Below are 22,106 nucleotides of genomic sequence, written 5' to 3'. Positions count from 1 at the left end.
GTTTACGACGTTTTATACGAGTATTATCAAGAGTAACACGTACCCAGAGACCAAAGCTGGTTTTTAGTTGGACAGCCATACAGCCGAAAAGAAAACTGGTCTGACGATGTCAAGAATGATTTTCACATTGAAAGTGTGGCAATGATAGCTCGCCGATAGTTTATTCCCTAGCTTCTTGCACTCTGAACAGTTGACAAGTGGCAATGCTCACCCCAGTCTGCTCGAGGTGCTATTGGTCCAGACGACGAATCCAGGCTGTGTTGAGGCATGCTGAGAAGCAAACGGAATATAGCGACGACGCAGCGCAAATCGTCCCTTGGTCAGCGCGCCGTCGGGCTCTACTTTGAGCACCTCCGACGAGAACTCCTCGCAGCAGTTCTCTCTGCCGTGGAGGCAGTGAGTGGGCCAGGCAGTCCAGAGGACCATCACGTCAGCAGGAACCGTATTCCAGGGAGACCTGCATGATAGGTGGAACAGCCACGTGAAGTCTGCTTAAATGACCCTGTCGGGTGTAAATTAGCTCTGTCCATTGAAAAGTTGGTTTTACCACATTTCTTGCAACTTGCATAATCATGAAAAGCATATGGATTAAGAAATTAATTCTTCAGCGAGTTTTGTCAAGTTAACAGAAAGTGGACTCCACGCTAAATCTCTTCACAGGAACGTCAGATATGAGAACATCAACTGTTTTATGTCTAGCATAACTGGAATGCATGTATCGAGCCACTCGAAAAAATATTGCCGATGTAAAACATTCTGACAAACAATGAAAAGTGAGCGCGCTTGATGAAGACACTGCCGATACTGAGAGCAAACAGCCATCCATATGCCTTTCCATATCGTTGAACTAAAACACTTGAGATACTCAAACTTGCAGCACAGGTCCACAAAGGCCTGTGCTGCAAGTTTGTGTAATGTGTAATGAACACATTTTAAATATGATTTCTGCCTGCTTTTGATGCACTATATTGGCGTGCAGAATTGCCCACAGGGTGCCTGAAGGGTTTAGAACCACAGTACAGCACCATAGTTTTCGTTTTCTTCTGGATGCCCTCCACCACATGTTGTGGGAGTGTGGGCAAAAGCCATCGACACGATGGATCGCTGGACAAAACGTTGAGCAGTGGGAAGCCCAACTGGCAAACCCGAGCCTTGAAGACCAGCATCGCCTGGTGAGCAGGGCCACGTTTAGCAGGGCCAAGTCCAGGACAACATCCTGGACTAGGGACACTGGTCGCCTCGGACGATTTCACCATCAGCTCATATCTATAAATGAAGTTTATTCTTCCTTCTCTTTTACACTGGTAACTCTAAATCTGTATTTCTTCAGTCCATTACCTGCGGTTGAGTGCCAGTGTTTTGAGCAGATTACTGGTATTACGTTCCGTTGGCCACGAAAGTTAATGAAACACAGGCTCATTGACAAATTCACTGAATTTGTCAATGAATTTACACAGCAATTTCGTCGTTTTTGCAAATTCCGTGTCCCTTAAATAGTTTTGCCCCACCCTGCTTTGTGCGTTGGCAGCTGATGCTAACAGCCCTAATGGCCAATGGTTTTGCAAGTAAATATGACATTGCATTCTTTGCAAGGTTGCGATGGATTTCTAAACTGCTGCATGCATGAAACGTGTTAAACAAAGGAATGTATGCAAGCACCAGCTAATGTGTGCAATCTTTCTCCATCTACCAGGCACTATTTATGCAATCTACTGAAGCTCACCCAAGCTTCAATGCTACTGGAATGAGAGCATAATCACTCTTGGGTGGTTTGTAAACCTAAGGCCTTTCTTCAGCCAGCAGGATGCAACAGCCAAAGCATTGAGCTAGTCAAGTTCAAGGCAATAGCTTCACTTTAATGTACTTTAATGAAAGAAAAGAACAGCAGTCCAGTAACAGGCCTCTCCTTGAGTCGTAGTTTCAGACAAGCTAATACTCTACAGGCACTCTTGTGTAGCAGTGCTGTGCACGAAATTTAAATAGAAGGATTGCGTCCTAGTTTGTGGTCCACCACAAACACTGATGCACACCAAGATCATATCAGAATGTGCAATGGAAACATTTGGGTAAGCCATTAGTCCATGGATGGTAGCTGGAAGTTGTCTTCTGAATGGCGCTGGAGGCATGCAAAACCTCTAATGGAAGAAAGAGGTCTTGCCACAGTCACTGAGGGCTATGTGCGGAGCTCCATGGGGTAAGAGGTTTCGCAGAATTAAGTTGTGGACTACACATGTGGCATCTGACAGAAGAGAAGGTGCGTCAGCATAGCAAGCCATATAGTCAACAACTATCGCAGTACAGAGTCACTTGGACCACAATGCCGAACTGCCTCTTGGACGTAGAAACAGAATGGATTGAAAATTCACTGGGAAATGCATCTTTCAATGCGGCATTGGGTGATCTCGAACCATGGACACTTAAGCAGTGTGTTAGGGAAATATTACTATCATTCCACTTACTTAAGGGAGCGAGCCACGGGGCTAGTCAAGATCCTTCGAGATGGAATATCCAGAGTCTGAAAGGCCCTGAAGTAGGCAAGACCTGTGGCTTGTCCTGAGAGTGATGAAACAGCAGGCCAACAATACTTACAATAGGCACACACTGTCAACAGATTAGCAGGCTTTTAAAAATTAAGTAATGCAGCTTTATTTACTACAATTGGATGTTAGTGGAATTAAATTAGTTCCCATAGTCAAAAATCGGATAAATAATTCATGCAATATCAAGTGTTGGAATCGCAACTGACTTCGTCACTCAATTTACAGGCACCACAAATTTGAATTACTAAAGATAATTTATGTAAGAATTAAAGATACATGGTCCAAAGTAGAATTGAGAGTCTGCATTAAAAAATTTACGCCTCCTGCTTAACCTTCAAGCTTCACGAAAAGCGAGGACTCTCGCTTATGCACGTCCTAAATACCCGAGCTGCAAATGTGTGTCTGTAGTCATGACAGCCGACACACATACAGCACTTCAAATAAAAATGGCAAATTTTCACTCCCGATTGCCCTCTCTGCCGTTTTTTGGCCACGTTACTCTCGTGTGACAAGCCAAAACATTTGAATTAACTGCATTAACCAAACTTCTTGAGGGTATAATAAATGACATGAAATGAAAACTCCTAGCTTGAACTAAGCTTCAAAATGCTTTGGCAGACCAGTCAATATTTCAAGCTTAGAGCCAATAGCGCACAAAGAAAAAATGAAGTTTAGAAAGCAAGTTCAGCAAGATAAAAGCAAGGCATCGAGCTGAACACCGACCTTTATAAGCAGCAAGCTGTCTCTGCAGGACAGCTTCATGGTGTCGGAGGGCATCGACCATGCTCTGTGCTCCTTGCTTCCACTTGTCCTTGCCAGCATCAAAGTTCTGCTTTAGGTTTTGAACGTCTATGCCGTTTGCGGTCCCCACGACTGTGATCTGTCCTATCACTTCAATCGGAGCCGAAAATACCTGCAGAAGATCGGACAAACAACTGATGTGCAAGGTGTGCGAAAATATATGTCGAGAAAGGGCTTATTGGAGATGTTTAGCTTTTTCCACAAGAAGAAGACATGCAGACAGGGAAAACAGATGAAAGTGACTGAAGATATGCCAAAGAAAATTTAATCATGGGGATGAGAATCCCAAAGACTCATACTGGGCTATGAGGGACACAATAGCCGAGGGACAAGAACTACATTGGATGACCTTATTTTCGTAAAAGTGCACCCAAAGAAACGTACATGAACGTTATACATTCTACCCCTATGAAAATTTAATTCTGGCTAATGTCAAGAAGATATTCAAACAGTGATCATCACGTCTCTTTCTCGTTTATATGTCATGTGCACTAGAGTTTTGCAAAAGTTGTGCAATTTGACAATTTAGGCAAAGGTTACATACATGGAAATACGAATAAAAACCCAGCCTATAAGGACACCTGGCGGCAAAACATTACTGGGCTTCGAGACTTGAGGTAGGAGGAATAACAACACCTACGGTGGAATGCGGTATCTCCTCGGGTCTGTTGACAAGGACGACGTCTCTCGCAAGCTCGACCAGGTTGTACCCATTGACAGTCACCGTGTTCAAGTTCCCACGGATCTCCACGTCCTGGACGAATGTCTTTGCACCGGACAGCCTGTACTCCCCGGATTGAGTTACCAAGTGCTCCCTTAAAATGCCATTGATGCGCTCGTAACCGAAGTCACCTGGGTCAACAAAGTAAGAGAAACAGGTCAACAGCAAGGTCAAAACTTAGTTCGAGGAAGCAGGCCAACATCTGCCATGCTGCAGACCTGGCAAAGATAGTGCCGACCGATTTCAGAGTGTTGCTCGTGAAGTCTCTTCTGCAAGGATCATGCACAACAAACGAAGTCCAGCTAGCCCCAAGCATTTGTCAACAGCTTGATGGATCAGTCTCAAGTTCTTGCTACAGAATTGCAAGTTGAACGTTGTCGTAATGAAATCGCATCGAAATGAAAATACCTTTGTTATATCTAATTATTTAGAAGCACATTTGATACACGACGATACTGGTGAGAAAAGTTTTAGGTGTATTAAGTCATGTCCAATATTTTGTTATATCAAGGTTCGACTGCATGTTCATACCCTTGTAGCATGTCTAAATTCAGAGCGGAAATGTTCACCTCCTTTTTTTTGGCCATGTAATGCTTTAGCACAGAAGCCTTTTCAGAATATAGGAAAGCTACCATACTAACGTGCAGAAGCAGCCACATTACTGCAACAAAGTGTCATTCATTCATGATGTTTCAGAGTGCAACACGCTTCACAGAAGGCTTTATAATTTGATCAGCCGATAGCAGCACATGACACTACATGAAGGGAAGACGCTTGCACTGCAGCCATCGAAATAAATGTCGACACTACTTGCAATATGAATACCAGCCCAGTTATATTTTCAAAAAGAAAAAATGAATGTTTAAGCACCTGCACATCATATGAATTGCCAACAGAACCCCCAACACGAAACTAAGTGCGAAATGATAGGGGGTCAGAATCTATATTACAAGTAGTAGCACCAATAAGCTTTAGTTGCTAGTTGTTGCTGCTTGTGTATGTTGCATCTGGTTGATTATGAATTGACAACTTATCCAAGCGCCAATGACGATATTCTCAGGCTGTTTTTCAGTAGCGATGACAAGTGTTGCAACAGACACCGTTTTGCCAATGCAATTACCAATGCAAGAGCAATGCAAGAGCAAAGCATTGCCAATGCAAAGTTTTGTCAATGCAAGAGCAAAGCATTGCACCCACCGTGAATTGGAACGTCCCTCTGGAAGACGAGCTTGGACCTCAGCCTCTGATCTCCACTGAGTGTCACCCTCTCGGCCAACAGTTGTTCCAGATACAGGTCGTTGACCTTGTTGAGGTTCAAATTGCCCTGAATGGCCGATGGGCCAGCCAGGATCACCTTTCCAGGAATGCGCTGGTGTTTGATCCTTGGCAGGACAAGGTCTTCAGGTATGCGCAGGCCGTTCAGTGTGCCTGGCAAGCAAATGGAATGAACAGTTCGAACAGTTAAGGACAGGCAGACTTAATAGATGGTCGAAGGCACATGGAGAAACGAAGCCAAGCAACTGTCATGTTTACTTTAAAATAGGCAGAAGGGGACTATAGGTAGACCCCTGTATATCGAACTCGCCGAGAAATAAAATGTAAACATAGGTCGACCCATATCTCTCCAGAAAAATGAAAACCTGTGAATACGAGACCTTTCTTTACCGTAAGCTCAGTTACTAAACCTTCCGTCCACGGTGCTGTCAGGCGAGTTTGATATGCAGCATTTCTCAACACCAGTCTGGTGCGACGCAAGGACTCCATTAGCTTGGCACTTTTGCTAGCTTTACTCACGAATGTATGTCAATAGCTCCTTTTAGCAACATTTAGAGGGGAGAGGAAAAAAAAAGGCTGTCGACCTATATTAAAGTAAATACGAGAGTTGTAATAACATTTTAACTGCAACCAGCTAAACTATAGTTATCTGTTAGCAAATTACTTGAAAATATTGCAACATGTTTCTTGCATTTGCTGCACCATTATAAGCATAACAGATTAAAATCCTTGGAGAGTCATTGCTCGCGCATGGCAAATAGTGCCGACAGCACAATGGATGAAACTGTACACATGCACTGAACTAAGAAAACTGACCAGCCCAGCTTAAGACTCATTGCTTGCACAAGTGTGGTGTGCTTGAACGACGACCAGCAGTTTAGGTCTGCTTCAACATAACCTGCAGTTTATTTTGTCACTTCAGAAACAAGTCTAGTGTACAGCATCACTACCAAAACAGAAGCGAGCTATATAATTATGTACTAGTGCTGGCAATAACTATCCAGGCATTTATCTTGCCGTGTTTTCTTATAACACCTTTGCATACATGAGTGCCAAATTAACATGTACGCTCATTTTGAATGCCATTTTCATTGCTACTTGCGATTTGAAGGTGGTCTTTGCTTATACATTTGTAGATGTAACGCTTGACGAGAGATAATGTACGTAATGCACATGTGTACATAATGTTACGTACACTTAACGTAATGTACATCTCGTACATAATGTACGAGAGATAATGTAATGTAAGAGGAAATCGTGAGCACTTCAATAATACAAGTGCAGGTGACGTGCTAAAATTAGCGGCGCCCTCCCTGCAGCACTTGGCACCAAAGTTAATGGTATCGTGACAGGATTTGACGTAGCTACTCTTAGTGGTAGCAGAGCATAGAGAAAGATCTCGCAGAACAATGCATGCTTGCCTTTCACATCAATGTTGTCGACAGTCAGGGGCCCGACTACGGTCTTTTTGCCGCGGATGACGTGACGACCGTGGGCTGTGACCACACTGGCGAGATCAGCAACACTGATGCCACCCACAGGCCCTTGCGAATGGACATTGCCGCGAACATGAAGGGAGTTGGACGCAACCAGTCCGTGTTGGTTTGTGAAGGTCTTTGTTCCTCGGACAACCTGGAAAGGTGGGAGGCCAGAGAAACTTTTTTTCAGGACATCGATGGCATGCTGGTTTCTGGCAGCCTGCATGGACAATCTGCTTTTAAACCAGGTCAAGTGTGTGGCTGCCAAATACAGCCCAGTTATGACTTGAAGGCAGGCACACTTCTTTTTTTTATTGCGAACGCAACAGCCTAGTGCATTCTATTGGCAAATGTTTTTCTCTAGGTAAATTAGGAGCGTTTCACTTGTATTGGGGCTTATCACAAGCTGGGCATTCCCGTTAACAGCAAAACCTTGTACGGCACTCCACACACCGAGCGCATGGCTGCCGACGCTTTTTGCATCACTGGTGGCCACTGCGAGCACAGCTGTTGCATTGTGGTACACGTTGAAAGTGCTTTTGCGAGGCATTGTGACTGCACTTGGACCAGCATCAATCACCCAGTGCCCTCCGGTGGGGAAAAGCACCGACTGGTATGTGGTCCAATTATTGCATTTCGATTGCCGAGCAATGCACTTATCTAAGGAAGCGTAACAAATGGAATGATGATACACAAAGAAGATTTTCAATGATTAATGTTGAACTTATCCCTTACAATGAATTCAAATCAATATCACAAACATGACAACCTAACTCCAAGCACAAGCAAGATATTTTGCTGTGTAATCTGAATTATTTCACCGAATTTTTATTAGCACATGAATGTGGTATGCACTCTCGCTGATTTAAAATAAAGGTTGTCAGCCACTGCTGGCAATGATTAACTGTGGTTTGCAGTCTTTTTAATACAGTATAAGTGCTCGTTACGAGAAGGAGCAAATGTTTTCTTTATATAGGTATACTCGGAATTTTTCAGTAGATGTTTCAGATTAAGCAGCAAGATGCATCTGTGCAAGAAGATTGCCATTAGGGAAATATACGACATGGCTGTCATCGATTCCAATAGACATGAAGGCCTATTTTGCATGTGTCTACACATTCTTGTTTTTACGAAGGGTAATCTAAGTTCAATCACTTGAACTGCGAAGAATAACTAATGCCTCATATTGAAAGCCGCAGGCACAGCTCGAATTTTCAACAGATAATAGCTGCAAGGGCGTGTTGGACCTGTTCAGTTGACTTCGTGACAGCATCTCGAAGTAGGTCAGTCAGGTTGACCCCGTTGATTGGCCCCAACAAAGTGAGGGAGTCGACGACCACTTTGTCCAAAAAGGTCACCGGTCCATCCACCGTTTGTGGCACATTCCTCATGATGAGGTTGCCTACAAGTGTGTTAAATGGTGCTCCATTCAGGTCTCCAATAATGTGGACATTGCCTTTGACATTCATCTTTGAGAAATGCTTTCGGTCATACACCGACTGTTTCACGCCGTTGTTGTACAACGCTTCCTTGTGCAGCTGCAATGGAACAAAAGCAAGTCAATTAAAAAAAGATTGATAACTGGGTGGTATTAGCTCTAGGATTATTGAACAACAGCCTAATGTCACTGTTAATGTGTACAAATCTTATCAGCTCCCCCCCCCCCCCCCTTCAAAAAAAATTGATCACACATGTCTGACCTGTAGACCAAAATGAAAGTTCACCATTTGTTGGTACCAGAGGTGTGCAAGCAAGAAATTGATAAGGGAACACTATAGATGAACAGTAGATTTGTTCATACTACCAAAATACGCTTTCATAACTACTGTTCATTTGGTAAAATATGGTGAACTATTAGTAGAGAAAACAAAGGCCAAGCTTCACTAGAACTTTGTGCACAAACCTTAGTGCCTGTACAGTGGTGTGATGTGGATTTCGAAGTGTCTACTTGCATTAGGGTAGTTTGGCACAGGAAAATGTCCGAGGTCTTGTTAGGTTGAGTGCTTGGTCAATTTATAAAGGAGTAGTTTCCCATAAGCAACTAACTAGATTCGAGCAGACTGCAAACTGGTGTGGGCACATTAGGCGTCATAACCGTGCGTCTTTCACGCAAGTCTTTTTGGCTGGCCGGGCATCGCTCATGATGAGAGCAGTCGTTTTGCTATCGCATAAGCATAGCGTACTCATGCTGCTTAGTGTTCTTTGGTGCCCGTTTAATCTGTTCGAATTTCAGAATTTTTAGCTCCAAGGTGGCATTCAATCAACTTGCACAAAAGGCATTTGCTGCTGCTGGTTTCAATAACCTTGCAAGGCTTAAACACTGCACAGAGACTGACAATATACCTTAGTAATGTTGCAGCCATTCAAGAGACCACCGATCTCAATATCTCCATCGGATAGCAGGTTCTTGAAGACAACCGTACCACCCAGCACTTCATCTTCTCGAAGCAGTACCACATTGTCCAGATCGAGTCCGTCAAGCTTTGCAGGTCCATAAAGGTGCAAGCGGCCTACGTAATGCCAAATAAAAGGAGGCATGAATCAGTCCTAAATGAATTTACACCCAGAAGACGCAATAGCGGTTGAGACCAAGTTGGAACTGCCAACTGTAATAACTGTGCAGCTTTGCGCATGTAATTAGAATATTGGTTAGAATTCCCGAACAGGTGCCAGTATTAAACTGCCTGGTTCAAAGAATTCACAGTCTTTACCGGCTCACAACTTAAAATGCAGTCTGTAGCAATGCCAGTGCAAATCAGCTTTGCATATGGATTTGTGTTTGGCGGCTGGTGAAGATTGTTGACGAAATTGATGAAGCTGTCTAGGCATTTCAAGAGCATACAAATTGACTTGTTACTTCATGCAAAAACTTTAAAGCGCATAAATCTTAGATGCAACAGCAAACTTACGAGCGTCAACACCACCCAGGAAGGTCATAGGCGCAGATATCAAATTTTCTTGAGTTTTTGACATCGCTCGGGCATAAAGATCTTTCATGTTGACTCCATTTACAAGGTCATTGGTTGTCACATCTCTTTGAACAAAAGCTTTTCTGAAAAAAAACAAAAAAACAAAATTGAGTATAGCAGCGAGTAGCAGATAAACTCAGCAAAAAAAAAAAAAAAAAAAGCTATGAGGACTGATTATGAGCAGATTTGAGCATTCAAGCTACTCTTAACAGCACAAGAGAGAAGGAGGTGGGAACAGACCTCAAATTTGCTTGTGTTGTCTGCTTTCTTGTCATTGACCCTGTTCGCAGCATCTTCATTTGCATTGACATTTATGTGGTCACTTAATTCTCCAAGACAGCTCATGCATTTAATGAAATCAGGTCAAATGCTTGACTGCAGAATGCACAGGAATTTGAAAGCCGTTTGCATGGCTTTAATTCTTAAACTTTGGACTGAACTAAAGCTCAGCATAAAGAAAAATATCTGCACTGAACTTGAAAGAAGCGCTCACCCCAGGACAGTCTTCTTTCCAGATATAACCTGTTGAACATTACGGCGAATGACCCTTCGAACGTGTTCTTTGATGTCAAGGCCATTGACTTTGTCGGCAAGCAGAGATTCCAGGCGCAGATGGTTTTGGAACACCTTGACACCGTCCACTAGCTGGGGAACATTAAGGAGCACCACGCTGTTCAGCATCTCTTCAACGTTGACGCCATCAACGAGGCCATAGCTTTGCAAGTGATGAGCTGAAAATGCAAGTGGTACCAGTTATGAAAAAGCGACACTTGCAGAACTAAGGGCAATGCATTGCCCGATATCGACAATGACAAGAGAACTTGGTATTTGCTCACACATGCAAATGCTCTGCTTGGTCAGTATCACGTGCATAATCAGGGCACACGCAATTAAGCAGAATACCTGAAGTAGAAATGCTAATGACACTTGCAATTACAAGCAAGCTGCACGACTGAAAAGCTTTTATGCCACACTTATGAAATTTGGGCACTTGAGATTTATAATGATGTGCACGAGAAAAAAATCCTACGAGGCCTAAAACCAGCCAGTAGAACTTCTGACTTGACTACACCGAGCTGAAAATGGTAGTTATTGCTGGATACCCTCACGAGCAAAGAAAATTTCTAAGAGGAATGCTTCCAAATTCAGCACACTTACAGAAAGTGGGTTGCTTTCAGGGCACAACAAAACAATGCGTCACCTTCCAAGCCATTCCTGAAGTGCTTGTTGCTGATGAGCCTGTGCCGAGAGCCGTTCTGCAAGACCAACTCATCCATGAATGCTTTGAAGGGTACGCCGTTGAGCTGGACTGGATTGATGAAGTCTGCAACGACCTCTTTGACTGAGATAGGTTTCATGAAAGATGGTGCACCAGTTATCACTTGCTCGCCATTCACCAAGAGGAACTGCTTGGCAAGGGGCTTTCCATTGACAGTTTCACTGTGAAGGTCTTTTTGTACCACGATTGATGGGAAAGATACATCCCCGTGGACGACAGTGTTTTGATGGGAACTCGACACCTGGACAGGAAAGAAGTTCACGGAATTAATCGCCAGGAAGACGTAAATTGTGTATACTGAAGAAAAAGTAGATGAAAAAAATGCTTACAAGTACAATAGGTAGGACTTGAGATACCACAAACACACATGATACGAGCTTCATTTGTGCAGTATATAAACACACAGCCAACAAAGCAGCATTGCCGTTTTCAATAAGTAACAATGTTAATTCACCACCCAGATTGAAGATAAGAAAGATTGCCAATAAATTAACAGCAGCATTGGTTTTGACTAAGAGTAATCCAAAACTTGACAGCAACTACTCATGTACAGTCATGGACAACTGAAACAAGAAATTACAAAGTAGCATCCCTCTCGCAAGTTACCGCTCAAAAGTACAGTCTCTCACCACTACTCATCTAGTCGCCAAAAGTGGTACAGGCCTCGCACAAAGAGTACAAGCCAAAATTGTGCTGATATGGCATAGTATATTAGCAAAAGAAGAAACAAAACATTTTAGTTGGCCTTAATTTGTATGTCAGTTGTTTGACTATGCACGAGCAGTCACTGTAAAGTGTTTGCATACTTTTGGTCAAAACCAACACACTGCCTTCACTGTATTTACAATTTTCTTTTGGCTGACCTTTAGTCTAGCGCGATCATTGCATGTGGTGAATACATCTTGGTTCTTACTAAGGACAGCCATACCACTTGCTACCTGTAAGCTGAAAGTTGGCTGCGCAAATATATATGCAGCTGTAGCATAAGTATTTGATATCTAAAGTCCTGCTATTATGGCATGTCACTGTGATATAATGGCATGAGGATAAGCGAGAACTTGCACTTTCTTGCTGAGGTATGGGTTTGCAAAATGACTCAAGTGTCAGGACAACGAACAACTCACCAGCTTGGCAGCCTCCGAAAGATCAATACCATTTACTTTCACACTGGGAGCAACGTCAATAGGTCCCTTTGTATGAATAGAATCCTTGAACACAACCGGCCCTTCAAGGACTTCGTCTCCGAAGGTCCTCATGAGGTCTTCGTCGAGGTTGATGCCATTTATTGTTTCAGTGTCAAGGTCCTTCTCCAAGTGAACAGTGTTGAAGCTTACAGGTGACCTGATGTGCTGTAAAAACAAGGTTTGAGATTATTGCGAAAAGTTGCCTACCACAGCCTCGTAAAGGGAAGCGGGAGGAAGTGCTTGCCTAACATAATGTCCAACCTGCAGAATTAGAACAAGTTACTGCAAACAGTACAAAGGGGATTCTTAGCTCTTTACTTGTACACAAAACAGTGTTCATAAATGTACTCTAGAAGTTTTCAAGAAGTTGTAAAGGCAGGTGCCATCATTTTTATCTCTGCATGCGCAGCAGTGCTATACGAAATTAAGACATTGAACACAATACTGAAACAACCCCTGATGAAAGGTTCAAGATCAGTAGGTTTCCACATTGAAAGCAGGAAAAAATGCATCACAAAGATGCAATTGCGAGTTTCCCCGTTTATTAACGAATCACCCATAACCCTTGCGAGACAAGCGTTCAGGCATAATCAAGGACACCGCTGATCGGAGTGGTCGAAAGACAAGGCGAACACAGCAGTTTCGCACTTATAACCTGAACTGAAAATTCAAGGCATTTGAAACAAAATGGAAGTTCCATTTGCATGCCAATAGGTGCCTGCAGGTGTGGTTTCACAGCAATAAGGGAAGCATTTCAGTAAAGCAGGACTTCAATGAAGCAGCAGCAAGGGCCAGCATGGCGAATACCGCTGCAATCAGCTGGAGTGGGCATTAAAATTAAAGCAGAGATGTTTTCATACACAGTGAATATTCTGTATAACGCCATCATTACCGTGCTTTTCTTCCTCTGCCGTCTTTCACATGCAGACATTGTCTCAATAAAGCATTATCTCAGCCATTACAATACAAACTACAATTGTTTCTGGAGCTATTGTTTCGTGCTGGCAATGATTCCATGTTGCATTCATCCATGATACGAATGTTGTATGCACTCATTTGCATAGATTGCAAAAGGCACCCCTGCAGGCTGCAAGTTACCTGCAGGGGTGCCTCATCTGCACGAAGGAATGGGACGTCGGGGATTGCACACACAATTTTGTTGACTGTCACTGAAAGTTACAGTATGTTCAGACCACAGAGTGTGCTACACCTCATGCTGCAGCAATCCACAAGAAGCAACGACCATAAAGCTCTTGCCTGGTCAGCAGACTTCAGCCATATCAAGTTCTGCAGGTCCCGCAGCATGTGGTCGTTGATGCCCTTTTGTGCAACCACATTCCCAATGACAATCATTGACTCGATGTTCACTGCAGTGTTGTACACTGTCTCAAGACCTGCTGTCCTGCCGAGCTCCGACGGATCAACGCTGTCAATCGTGCTCCCGGGAGTCATGGCGATGTCTTTGGTTACCACGAGGTCCGAGTCGAAGATCTTCCGTCCAAAGACCACCTGGGGCCCCTTGCTTCTAAGCACTGCATCTTTGGCAATGTCCAGGCCATTGACTGTGCCGGCATTGAGGTTTCGTTTGAAGTGGATCGAATCCTTGACAATCCAAGTGCCCAAAATGTTCTGTGGCGTATGCAAAGTGACCAAGTCGTGATTGGGGCGGACACCGTTCAGGGTGCCTGCAACTTCTGCATTTCCGTGGATTGCAACAGGTGCCCGATATGTCTTTGGCCCTGGAATACATTGGAAATTGCAAGTCCATAAAGAAAGTAAACGTTTCCGATTGAAGGTTAAAGCTGTGGTAAAATTTTAATTTCAGCAAGCTTGCACACCACAGCGTTTAAGATGAAAAATCTCTGGCATCAAAAAAGGGCCAAAAAGCTGGTACAGGGAGAAAAAAAACAAAGCCTACATGAAAGCCAGAGAAAGTAGTTTTATCTGGCAGCTGTCACACCAACGTGGTGAAGCATAACACCGTGGCGGTTATTGATAAAGGAAAAGCAATATTTTATGAACCCTGCAATATCAGTTGCCATTGCGGCACTATAGGACACCATTCTAATGGAATGAGTTGACAGCAAGAGTTGCTTGAAGTGTTGAAGAAACCACTTCGGCTACCCGAACCAGCACAGCAGCTTGAGGTAGCACAGAAGAACAGTGGAGCGAGCATGGACAGAGGAAAGCCTACCTTGAATGGTCTGATGGCTGTGCTTGTCGACTGCCTCGGTGTACAGCTTCTCGATGCTGTAAAGTCCATTGATTGGATTCTTCAGGTTGAGTGCCGATCCGACAGTCAATGGCGCTTGGAATGTCCACTCTCCGGTCACTGTCGTGACACCTTGTAGGGGAACCAGGTGAGCGATGAATGCCGACAGGTCGTGCTGGAGGAAGAGAGCACATTTGCATGAGCAACAACGTTTTCCAGTGGACATGCATATCATTTCCCCGTACTTGACAAACTGGCAAGCATCCAATTTCACACCCTTTATGCCAGCACCTGCACAACTTTCAGGAAACGAAGAATTTTTCAACAAGATTGCTCACTGCGGAGAGTCACTTCTGCGGAAATCTGCAAGGTTGCGGAAGTTTTACAAAAGAAAGCAACCGTTGCCCACTTTGAGTGGCACACACCTACAAGGGAAGCTGGCATGTGTTGCTCAGCAAGGAAGCCTTGCAGCAAGAAAAATTCATCTCTGTCCAGGGATCGAACCCAGGACCGTTGACTTTCTGGGTAGGTTGCTGTACAATTCCAAACAGACCGGGAGGCCAGCAGCTGGCAGCACAAGGCTGAACTGACAACTCTGGCGTGGATTTCCTCTGTAGCTTTGAATTACTCCCCAGTGGACAACAATCTCATTTTCACCAGATTACTTACTGTGGTGAGCAGTTGGCAGGCAGGGGCAAGCTCACGAAGCTTTGTTGTTTGCAAGTGCTCTTTGCAATTGGTTGGCTGCCTACACTATTATATGTCCAGCGTCAGGCTCGGTTGAAATCTTGCGAAACATTCTAATAGAACAGCAGCTTGGGCTTGTTGGTTTTCCATCTGGGTGTTAACAGTGCAATTAGACGAGGACACGAGACGACACCACGAGCGGCGACTTTCAACAACGTTGAAAGTCTGCACTCGTGGCGTCTTCTCGTCTTGCGTCCCCGTCCAGGTGCACTGTTAACACCAAGAACCATTCCAATGCGAGAGCTTTTCGCGAGTACGAGCCCATTTTTGCAGGAAAGCTTATCGCATAATGGTGACAATAGAAAACATTAACAGCACTTGTGAAAATATTTGCAAAACTAAAGTTATTAACTACGGCATATACGATCTGGCACTTGGTATTAATCATTACAGGAAACTACCAGTGCATGATGAGTCATCTGCAAGTAGGAAGCCGAAGACTGGCACTTGAACAATTGCAGATTGGCGGACGGCTTACAGGAGTGCTTAGATAGCACAATGGGTGTGCCGAGGCAACCAGTTGAAGTATTTGTGCAGTAACTAAACACTTGCATTGTTTGTCGTCGTGGTGACCTTGAGGTCGCCAGGGACGCGCAGCTTCACAAACTCTTTCCTCCCGTGAATGGCCTGTGGAGTGTTGGTGGTGACGATTTTTTCAGGGTTGATACCATTGATTGCACGGCCTTGTTGGATGTTCAAGTCGGTCAGCGAGACATGGCCAAACTTGAGATTGCCAGTGACCAGTTGGTCTTTGTTCGTCAACATAACATCTAAAGGTGGCGGTGAAAGAAAAGGATTGCACCATTCAAAACCTGGAGTGACGAAGTTTCTGATAAGTATGGTATTCAGGTTTAACATTGTCCCTTGTTTACTAGAACACAAACTAAACAGTTAACATCTCACAAAATCCAAACTTTGACTACTTTAAGAGGAAACATGTGCACAAGAATGAACACAATGATAAAGATGCCATAATTTAACTATCATTAGAATTAACGATAAACCACACAGCAAGGTAGGTGCTGCAAGGAGGAGTCTCACTGAAATAAATTTGTGAATGTTATAATGTTTTCAATCAAGCTTTTAACAATGAGGCCATTAGTCTGTGTTGGTCATGTGTGACACACCTGAGATGTTGATTCCGTTGATCATTTGAGCATTCAGGTTGTTCACGTAGAGGTCGCTGAATGATACTGGAACATTGAGAACTTGGTCGCCAGTCACTTTCAGGGTGTTCCTCAGCATGTCAACGAGAGGAACACCGTTCAATGTGGAGTCCACAAGCTGGCCCACGTTAAATGTTGATGAACTGACAGGTTTGTTAAAATTTAGGTTCCCTGCGTAAGTAAAAACAAAGGAAGCCACAGATTCAAGACTAAATTGAAGCAGGATGATGTAGAGACTTAAAAAAAATTTAGAGAACCTAAGTGCAATGCAACATGTACTCAACTTAGCATGTACGCAACCATGCCGTAGCATGATAATCAATGCCAAAAAGAAAGCTAGTAAGCAAGGGGCTGCAGGAACATCAGCCGTTGCCAGTGTAGATGACGCTATGCCAAGGCAGCTCAAGCAAAACAGTTATCTGGTAGCATCTAATGAACTACTTGGAAATTAGGCAGCAGCACTAGTAAACGATAAGCCAGATGAGACTGCACAAACTGTTGCGGCTAGTAAAATTGAGGATGTACCCTGAATTGTCTGCGGGACGGACTTGAACACGACATTCTTCAAGTCATTCTCCATTTTTGCTACGCCATTCCTGACATCATCAATTTGCCGTGAAACATCTGCTGGTGTGACTGTGGGGACCCTCTGAGCACTGGGTACAATCACAGCCTTTGGTGCGCTGACCGACCCCGTGACCTTCACGGGACCGTCGATGACCAGAAGCTCGGTGGCAAGCGGCTTCTGCCCGTTGGATGTCCAGACGCGCCCGATGTTCGCAGCCAGGTTGTCCACGTGAGCCTGCCGCTGCAGAAGGGAGTTCTCCAAGCCCTGAAGGCAATCGAGGAGAGGATCCGGTTTCCCTTGGGCAACTGGAAGATTGCAAAATAAAGGCTTCGTACTCTCGCACTACGTAGCAACTTCAGCACAGCCCAAAAAGCTTCATGTCAAAGTAATAAATGCAGTTTCATAAGAGGTGATGCTCCCCAAAACCAGTTTTCTGGACAGCTTCAAGGTCAAATGAAAAAGCTAGCAGGGTGCAATTTTGTTTGTGTACAGTGGCAAGCAACATGAGAGGAAACACTGAACTTGATTTTTAATGAAGGGTTGCTCCCGATATGCACTTGTTACGACTTGTTAATGCGGGACAAGTAGTTTCCCATTGAACATCTAGTCTCAACTTGGCACTTATGATGGGTGTGAGTGCTTAACCACTATGGCCTTTTAACCTTGTGGGGCTCCTTGTACATTAGAGGACTGTACGTAGCTCTGAAAGGATTGATGGCAAACTCTGAAGCTATAACGTCAAATGTTTTTCCTGTACATAAAGCTGGATGCATGCCGAAATGTGCAATAGGTTTATAGGCGTAACAGCTTATGTGAAAATTTAATATAGGATTATCTAGACCACTGTGCTGTCAGGGCAACTATCCCCATTTAGGCAATGAGTAGCATAGAACGGCGAAAAGCTGAGGTATTTGGTAGGAATTCACATTAGAGAAAAAGCGAAGTCATGCAAACACGGACACGAGGAAAATGGACAACACAAATGCCGTGGAGGATGTAGTGGTTGTTGCACTCCGCATTTGTATTGTCCATTTTCCTCGTGTCCATGTCTGCACGCCTAACTTTTTAGAACATGAAGGAATAGCAATTCTGCTGTCTAGAAACTAAGGAGACTTGCTTTCACCACATGCTGCCTTCAATATATATTGAATTTAAGCAAAGAATCAGTTTTCAAGCGAAGCTTGTATTGCCTCACTAGTGTCGTAGTGGTCACAAAAACCCAGTCTCTCCCACAGCAAAGCGGCTGCAGGAAAGAGTGGTTTGACGAGTTGACAGCTGCATCAGCGCCAGAGCGCAAGTCATTAAGCAAGGATTCCACAGTCAATTGGAGCCGTGTTGCTTCCGCCAGGGAAGGAAAGGGGCAGGAAAGGGTATCGTGTGCTCCCATGCGTGCCGACATCAGACTATAAACACTCCTTCAGAGCTGCCCAAGACCAGGCAATCCGACGGCCACGCGAAGATCCCGAGCTGAGGGAGCGGTAGGCTGAAGCAATCCGGCACCATTACTTGTGGGTTACTGAAGCGTGAAGGTCAGGTGTGCATGGAGGACAAGCTTCGTTTACCCCCATTTTCTGGTAGGGGAAGGGTTCGCAATTCTTGCGTGTTCGTATAACATACCAGTCTGTAATGACAACAGACATGAAGCAATTATGTCCCTAAGCGCTATTCAGGTGTGGAGGAGGTTAGAAACAATATGGATGTTGCCTGCGACATAAAGGATGGCTGCATGGTTGAGTTGGCAAGGCCGATTGCCAGCAAAAATACATGGATGGGGCAGGGACAGAAAGTTTACGCTTTGGAAGAGATTGTAAATTTGCTGCGACAACTTACCAACTTCGCCATCCAAGTATGTCACTATTGTACAATTTCCAATTCACCTCCAATAAAAGGAAACTAGTATGTAGCACTAGTGTCATACTTCATCCTTCATGTTGCAGACATGTAGACTACCGATGCAGCTAGATAACAATGTTGAATGAACAAACAGGGTGTGGTTGTGTACAGCAAGTATGAATTGCACCAACTTCTATATTTGTAGAACCTCGTAACGAAGTTGCATCTGACACAATAGCTTTGTTATGTTAGATATTCCATATATATGTTACACTAATGGTGGTCAGACAACTTTTATGTACTTTGTTATATCGAGGTGCGACTGAAGAGAGGCCATGTGCTATTAGACTAAGAATGGCAATGCTGACTGCAGAATTTTAAATCGCAGTTTGCAACAGTCACAGTTCATTTCAACTTCAGGCCCATGCGCTTGCCTACATTGCACAGCTATGCCACAGCTCACCAAAGCTGTATTTCTGTAGAACAAGCTGCAGAGGTGGCTGGGGTGCAGACGGTACTGCTTGGGTTGCAAACATGAAGAACTGGCCTTCGATGAACTGGAACACTACGCTGGAGAGAGACATGCCAGACATCTTCAGGGTGAACGTGCAGTTGTACGTTGAGGACTCAGTCTCCAAGAAAAACATCACTTCATCCTGCAAACATAAAATGTGGCACCGATGTCGCACTGTTGAAAGTTGCAGAACATTAGACCAAGAGAGCAAAGTATTTTACTAGAGCCACTGCTGGCAAAGCTAAACTGCAGAGCAACGAAAATATTTAAACAAGGACTTGCAGGGAGGAGAGAGCTTCCCAGCAAAATGACTAGGAGCAACTCCGGCACTAATGTGCATGAGGAAGTGGCGACCGTGCCCTGGGCAATGGGTTGCAGGGACAGTAAAGTAAAGCTTAATGAATCGGTTGTGGAGGATAGGAAAGGTGCACAAAGAGGGAACGTAATTAAAGGACAGATTTCAGAACAATTGAATTCTTTCGGAACGAATGGTTTGTTAAAGAAACTGTGGGTCCTAAAGACTGAAAAAGCAAAAAGTATGGTGGCCTCCACCACCAATCCACTTCAAAGAGGACACCCATTTATGCTATGCAAGCTGCAAGTATGGCAGTTCAGCCATCACGGGATTGGAATTATAATGCAGTGCCTAAACTGTCGTTTTGGCTTCAAGCAGCCTTGCAACTCTGCCAATTGACGATGTGAAACAACATATTGCATTATAAATACAACTGCTTGAAAACTTTGAAAGAATGCATAATAAATTACTTCACGAGATCATTTGAAGCCAATGCAAGCATGAAGACGAGACAAATTCATGTACTACACGTATTCCCACGATAGCTGAACGCAGCACTGGAGTTCCCTCTAGCAATTTTTTTTACAGGAAATTATGGTAGCGAGGGCCTCGTGTGTGCATCAAGAATTTTCTATGCACGTGAACATCGATCATGATGGGTCTTAATATAGTGTTGCCATAGTAGAGGGATAAGGATAAATGCTGGAATGGGATGAATGTTGAAGGTATCCAAATTCAAGTACACAGACATTCCCTTCTGCCTTGACCAGAATCGAACTGTCACAGGCTGGAATCAATTGCATGACCTAATGCTATCAGCTGGGTGCCACATAGGCTGCCGTAGTTCTGATGTGAGATTACTGTATTACGACACTTGTTACACAGATCATTTGTTTGCATCCTGCGACCATATACCCAGAGTATGCAGTGTATGTAGAGTGGGCACTGCCCAACTGAGTGACCCAATTTCAAAGAGGCCAAATTCGTAAAGCCATAGAGATGCTGTTGATGTGAACACTTTGCGAGAGAATAAGAAAGAGCAACTACGCTGAAATGAAGTAAACAAAGGCCACAGTGTTTAAATACAATATTAGCTTAAGCCGCCGTTTTGAGTTGTATGCAAGCACTGCTCTTACCCTTCGCACAACTGCGATGGCAGCTTCACCGTTTGGAAGCGTGAAGATTGAGACGTCCTCTGCACCCTCTGTATTCAAAAGGGTCTGCCATTCAAGGAACTGATCGCCTGCATTAAATAAAGGAATTCGATCCATCTACTGCCGAGGAAAACAAGTGGGCAAAGTCTGGCAGACACCCAATGTTAGTACATGTCTTACCGGCATACCAGTAGAGGAAGACTCCCTGTCGAGTCAGGAAAGTTAGGTAGTGGATGCTGGCAACCATAAAGTGGTTCACCTTCCAAGCTTGCCAAAACCTGATCACCTGCACATAGCTCAGCTCATGCTCACGACCTGAGGGAAAAAAAATAATAAAAACCAGGTACTTTCAAGGTGTCTATTGAAGACTTGCTTATGATGCACTGAAGCTAATGTGCTTTGCTGAGCACTAGAACAGTGACACAGAGCAAAGCAAGGAAGGTGCTAGTGCAAGCAGGAGGGTGCACCCATGAGCGCGATACAAAATCGAGCAACACTGAATTAGGCTTTAAGGCGCGACGACTCGAGATGTGTGGATTTGAACAAGACCTGCAAATATGTACCCAATAGCTCTCGTGAACACTATGGCCGAGGTCATTATTGCCATTTAAATTGCATTCTGGTGCTCCTCTTTAAAAATATTATTCGCAGGGGAGCATCACTTTCCACCTGTAAAGACCTCCAGACGAATAACATCGCATGAGTAACATACGGTATGCAGAAAGGCGGAAGCGAGATGTCGTACCTGCAGTTATTTTTTTCTCCTGTCGCACGTCCACATGCACAATGCTGAATTTACAGTAATTATACGCTTCTTGCGAAAGAGAACTTGAGGCATACTAACGCTGGTTGTAGATGAACACAGGAGATCCCAAGAAAAGTTCGCCAGCGTTATCTCTCTGTTGAGCAACAGCAATGTAGAGTGGTCCATCCATACTCCAGGCAACGACTGATTTGGCTCCTATCACCGAGTGCTGAGAAACTGCGTCAAACTGTGTGTTCTTCCACTGGTAAAGGCTGCAGAAAAAAAAATTGGGTGAAATGGGGCAATTGGGTGAAAGACTGCTGCCAGTGTGCGTACGTACGGCCAACTGTGAATGTAAATTAACAAACCTATAAAGTAGTTGTCTCAACTAAAAAAGCGCACCTTGAACCAGGTAGCCACTGCAAAAGATCCTTTAAGCCGCCAAGCCCGGAAATGTGCGTCAGATTGGAGAGCAAATGATCCAAGCAATTTGAAGGGTGTAAGCCCAGCACAGGAACAATTAAACAACTGAACTCTTTAAATAATTCCGTGGTTGCCGTTATTAACCCCAAATCAACTTTTCATTCTTCAACAATGCTTTAAGAGCCCCGAAATTAAGTTGCAA

The 22,106-nt window shown here is 44.1% G+C and overlaps 1 protein-coding gene across 1 annotated transcript in view; it reads right to left on the bottom strand.

Annotated features, from left to right (window-relative positions):
* Nucleotides 1-22,106, bottom strand: part of LOC126525933 (uncharacterized) — a 28,336-nt gene that overhangs the window by 4,934 nt on the left and 1,296 nt on the right. Inside the window, exons 5-25 of the mRNA XM_050173906.3 lie at nt 21,581-21,753; nt 20,917-21,051; nt 20,719-20,825; nt 19,237-19,429; nt 16,898-17,245; nt 16,334-16,543; nt 15,759-15,976; nt 14,442-14,634; nt 13,505-13,986; nt 12,188-12,412; nt 10,986-11,304; nt 10,278-10,515; nt 9,725-9,867; nt 9,159-9,325; nt 8,063-8,353; nt 6,759-6,969; nt 5,260-5,490; nt 3,982-4,193; nt 3,264-3,453; nt 2,460-2,553; nt 212-457 (exon numbers count right to left, since the gene is read on the bottom strand). Coding sequence (XP_050029863.3) covers nt 212-457; nt 2,460-2,553; nt 3,264-3,453; nt 3,982-4,193; nt 5,260-5,490; nt 6,759-6,969; nt 8,063-8,353; nt 9,159-9,325; nt 9,725-9,867; nt 10,278-10,515; nt 10,986-11,304; nt 12,188-12,412; nt 13,505-13,986; nt 14,442-14,634; nt 15,759-15,976; nt 16,334-16,543; nt 16,898-17,245; nt 19,237-19,429; nt 20,719-20,825; nt 20,917-21,051; nt 21,581-21,753 — 4,626 coding nt within the window. The remainder of the gene's footprint in view (nt 1-211; nt 458-2,459; nt 2,554-3,263; nt 3,454-3,981; nt 4,194-5,259; nt 5,491-6,758; nt 6,970-8,062; nt 8,354-9,158; nt 9,326-9,724; nt 9,868-10,277; nt 10,516-10,985; nt 11,305-12,187; nt 12,413-13,504; nt 13,987-14,441; nt 14,635-15,758; nt 15,977-16,333; nt 16,544-16,897; nt 17,246-19,236; nt 19,430-20,718; nt 20,826-20,916; nt 21,052-21,580; nt 21,754-22,106) is intronic.

The sequence above is a fragment of the Dermacentor andersoni genome, chromosome 8 (genome assembly GCF_023375885.2).
Source record: "Dermacentor andersoni chromosome 8, qqDerAnde1_hic_scaffold, whole genome shotgun sequence".
Classification (NCBI taxonomy): domain Eukaryota; kingdom Metazoa; phylum Arthropoda; class Arachnida; order Ixodida; family Ixodidae; genus Dermacentor; species Dermacentor andersoni.
The sequence above is the reverse complement of the archived record's forward strand: the minus strand, read 5'-3'. Positions and strand labels throughout refer to the sequence as shown.